The sequence below is a fragment of the Charadrius vociferus genome, unplaced genomic scaffold, assembly GCF_000708025.1.
Source record: "Charadrius vociferus isolate BGI_N301 unplaced genomic scaffold, ASM70802v2 scaffold450, whole genome shotgun sequence".
Classification (NCBI taxonomy): domain Eukaryota; kingdom Metazoa; phylum Chordata; class Aves; order Charadriiformes; family Charadriidae; genus Charadrius; species Charadrius vociferus.
In genome coordinates, this window is record NW_009646931.1 from 734855 (window position 1) to 738697 (window position 3843).

General features: G+C 42.9%; 1 protein-coding gene across 1 annotated transcript in view; it reads left to right on the plus strand.

The window, feature by feature from the left end:
• The window catches only part of RPL37 (ribosomal protein L37), a 7135-nt gene extending 4771 nt beyond the window's left edge, over positions 1-2364 (plus strand). Inside the window, exons 2-4 of the mRNA XM_009894706.1 lie at positions 499-634; positions 954-1038; positions 2251-2364. Coding sequence (XP_009893008.1) covers positions 499-634; positions 954-1038; positions 2251-2320 — 291 coding nt within the window. The 3' untranslated portion in view covers positions 2321-2364. The remainder of the gene's footprint in view (positions 1-498; positions 635-953; positions 1039-2250) is intronic.
• The last annotated feature ends 1479 nt before the right edge of the window (positions 2365-3843 follow it).

Sequence of the window (3843 nt, forward strand, 5' to 3'; positions counted from 1 at the left end):
TCCGGGGTCTCCTCCCTGCCTGCTGCGGGCCGGGCCAGGGCGGCGCTCTCCCCGTGGCTGAGGCAGCCATGCCGATAACGTAGCAGGAGGGGTTTCGGTAGCTAAACGCTCTTGTTGTGGGCGTGCTGCTGGTCTGCGCGAAGCAAATAACCTTCAGGAAAGAGCGTTTTAGTGTTATCCGTGATGAATTTGGGGGAGAGGAGAAGGGAGCTGGGGATATCTGCTCGGTGGCTTCGTTTTATATCAGAGCAGGGCGTCTGTGTGTGTGCTGTGTGTGCATTCCATAAGGAACGGCGACGAGAGGTGTAAAGAAGTGATTTCTGGAAATGGAGGCTACCTGTAGGCAAAACTTAATTGCTGTTTCAGAGTTCAGTGTGCCTCTGTGGTGTGCAAAGGACTTAGTAGATTTGTGCATGTTTTTTACAGAATCTTATTAATTATGTAACTTGCAACTGCTAGTGGTATTTCCAACATGGTGTGCCTTGAAATGCTTTTCAGACGAAGGGTACATCGTCATTTGGTAAGCGTCGAAATAAGACGCACACTTTGTGTCGGCGATGTGGGTCCAAGGCGTACCATCTGCAGAAGTCTACCTGTGGGAAATGTGGTTACCCTGCTAAGCGTAAGAGAAAGTGTAAGTAACAAACTTTTAACTGACTTGAGATTAAAAACCTGTGCTTTTTCTCTTCAGTAGCGTGACTTTTTTCCAACCAAGGAGGAGTATGTGTTGCTTTGCAGTGTTTGGAGTTTTTTTCAAATTGTCCTGGTTTGATGACAAATTAGTGCTGATTTAACTACACTTTAGCTACTGTGCACTATTACTACATAGAAATTTACTTAATTTATAGTAGAGGTTTTTTTGTTTCTCTCAGATTGGATAATTGTGCTATACAAATGTAATGTGCAACTTAATTAGTTGGTATGGATGAGTAACAATAACTTGTATGTTTTAGATAACTGGAGTGCAAAGGCTAAGAGACGCAACACCACTGGAACTGGTCGCATGAGGCACCTGAAAAAGGTCTACCGTCGATTCAGGTATAACATTTTATTACAAACCAGCGTGGCATGAAATCCTGCATAGATATTACTTAATTATAAGATTTCGTCATTCTAAGTTAATATATTTATTTATTTCATAGAGTCACAGACTCGTTTGGGTTGGAAGGGACCTCAAAAGTCATCTAGTTCTAACCCCCTGCTATGGGCAGGGACACCTCCCACTAGACCAGGTTGCTCAAAGCCCCATCCAGCCTGGTCTTGAACACTTCCAGGGATGGGGCATCCACAGCTTCTCTGGGAAACCTGTCCCAGTGTCTCACCACCTTCAGGGTGAAGAATTTCTTCCTAATATCTAATCTGTATCTACCCACTTCCAGTATAAAACTGTTACTCCTTGTCATATCACTGCACTCCCTGATAAAGAGTCCCTCTGTATCTTTCCTGTGGGCCCTCTTTAAGTACTGGAAGGCAGCAATAAGGTCTCCCTGGAGCCTTCTCTTCTCCAGGCTGAACAACCCCAACTCTCAGCCTGTCCTCATAGGAGAGGTTCAGTGGTCACTCTTACATGGAGTTTGGTTAACAGTAAGTAGCTATAACATCAGGTTCTGACTTACAGATTTCTAAAACTTGTTAAAAGGCTCTAAGTCCCACACCTGGGTGGAATTGGGGGTCCATTCATCTGTTTGTCTTGGTGAGCACAGTCTTTCCGAACAGCAGCCAGAAGATACCTTACAGAGTGCAGCTGTAGCCTGCTTTCCACTGGGTGTTGCTGAAGTAGAAATGTCATCTCCGAAAGCGAGCTTGGCGTGACTCTTGTGTTGTAATGCCTGTCTTAATCTCTGGTTGGAGGCAGGAAGGATTTCTGGAAGAAATTGACTTGGACTTCAAACATGAAATCTTTTGCCAAGTTGCTTAGTTAGAACATAAAGTAAGGTGTGCCTTCAGCAGGTGCGCTGTATCTGATGCGGTCTTGCCATGTTCATTCAGTTATTGAAATCTTCCTGTTTGAAGAAGGCAAATTTACTTCAGCAGAAGAGAGTGAAAACCATACTGCTTACTCCAAATGCTTGTCATTAAGATGTTTCTTATCAAAAATGTCTGAACATATGAACTTCATAGTGATTTCAGTGCATGACTGAGATGAGCTGAAAAAAGCTGGTAAGCTTGATCCAAAACATTACTTGTCAGAAAACAACCTGGAGCGGGAATCATCCTTTTGAAAAATGGTAACCGTATTTCTACTTACAGGAATGGATTCCGTGAGGGAACTACACCGAAGCCCAAGAGAGCAGCTGTTGCAGCCTCCAGTTCATCGTAAAGACTCATCTATTTGTTATAAATAAATGGTCTTATCCAGAAAATCTGTCACCGTTTATACATGTTTTACTTCAGTGAAATGCAGGATTCCTGAAAATACATGCATTTACACACATGATTTCTTGATGGTATGCATTGAAGTGATTCATTAAAAACAGTCCTTTAGTTGACTTTTCATTTGATAGGACCTCTGCCTTAAAAAGGACCATTATCTCTGTGCTGAACTTAAGACGAGGCTTGTATGTGTTACTCAAAAGAACCCACCTGCAAGAGAAATGGAATATTGGCACTGTAGACTTGCCCTGCTTGCCTCTGTTTTATCATGCCCTAGTATGAAGAGTTACAATTTACCTCAAAGATAGTAACTTGAATAATGGCTGTACGTGCTGTTCTGGGAGGCAATGGTTTAAAGAGGGATTTCCAGTCTTAGCCATTTTTCACTGCTCTGTGGTTCTTAAAGACCTGCAAAAGTATTGCTTGTTCAGTGGGTCATTGCTTCTTGGGCAGAAAGACACTCCCAAGTCCATAGCACGCATACTGCCAGACAGAAAGGGATTGGAAATCTGTTTGCTGTATTTGGTATGGAAGTTGCCTAAATGGTCTGGGGAGGTCTGTGTGGGAAGCTGATGCACAAAAGGATCTGAGTTAACCGTGCTGGGTGTAAACAGTGGTGTCACTGGGGTAGTAGGATACAGAAGTAGGTCACTTAGGGGGTACGTGCAAATTAGGGATTGATGCCTGATGAATTTGTACCCTACCTGGTGTGTTACTGGGCTATTCGGCTGGCTTTCCAACTTGGCTTTAAAGAAGTGATTATAAGATGCCGTTAACAAAAGTTTGGGGAATTGCAGTAATCACTGCAAGGATATAGAGGATTTTCAGGTGCCTTGAAGAGAAAATACTAAAAAACCAAAAACTTCTGATGCTTTGAGGCTCTCCTTATTGTGACTACTTTGGTTTCACCATGAATGTCCAGAAGCAGCATGCTGCTATGTCAGTACTGAAGGGCCTGCAGTTAACTTAACTTGGGCAAATCGCTGAAGAAATTTTCAGCCAGCTTTGAAATTGGAGTGCACCTGACTGTGCTTTCTTTTCATTTTTAAATGAAGTACAGTTAATGATTTTGGATACTTGGGTGTATTTACTTGAAGTGTTTCTAAACAAAAAGAGAAATCTTTCCCTGTTCTTCTCTTAGCATGTCACGAGTACACTACCCCCTCCACTTTCAACTGGTCCTGCTGAGAGAGTCTGGAAGTAAGTGATGGTGAAGCTATTATAATACACTTGTACATACTACACATCCATGTATTCCCAGGGCGAAGGAGTGAATCTGAAATGTGGGTTTTGATGATACACTGGGAAACACTTAAATGGAGGGTGAAGTAATCATAAATGTGTCTCTGTTGCTCCTCTCAGAGTGAGAATAACCCCTGAAAGCATCTTAAAGCAGGTTAGCAAGGTTCTCAGGGATGGATGAGCAGCGATGCAGACAGTGGTACAGCAGGTATTCTGACTGAGCAGGAA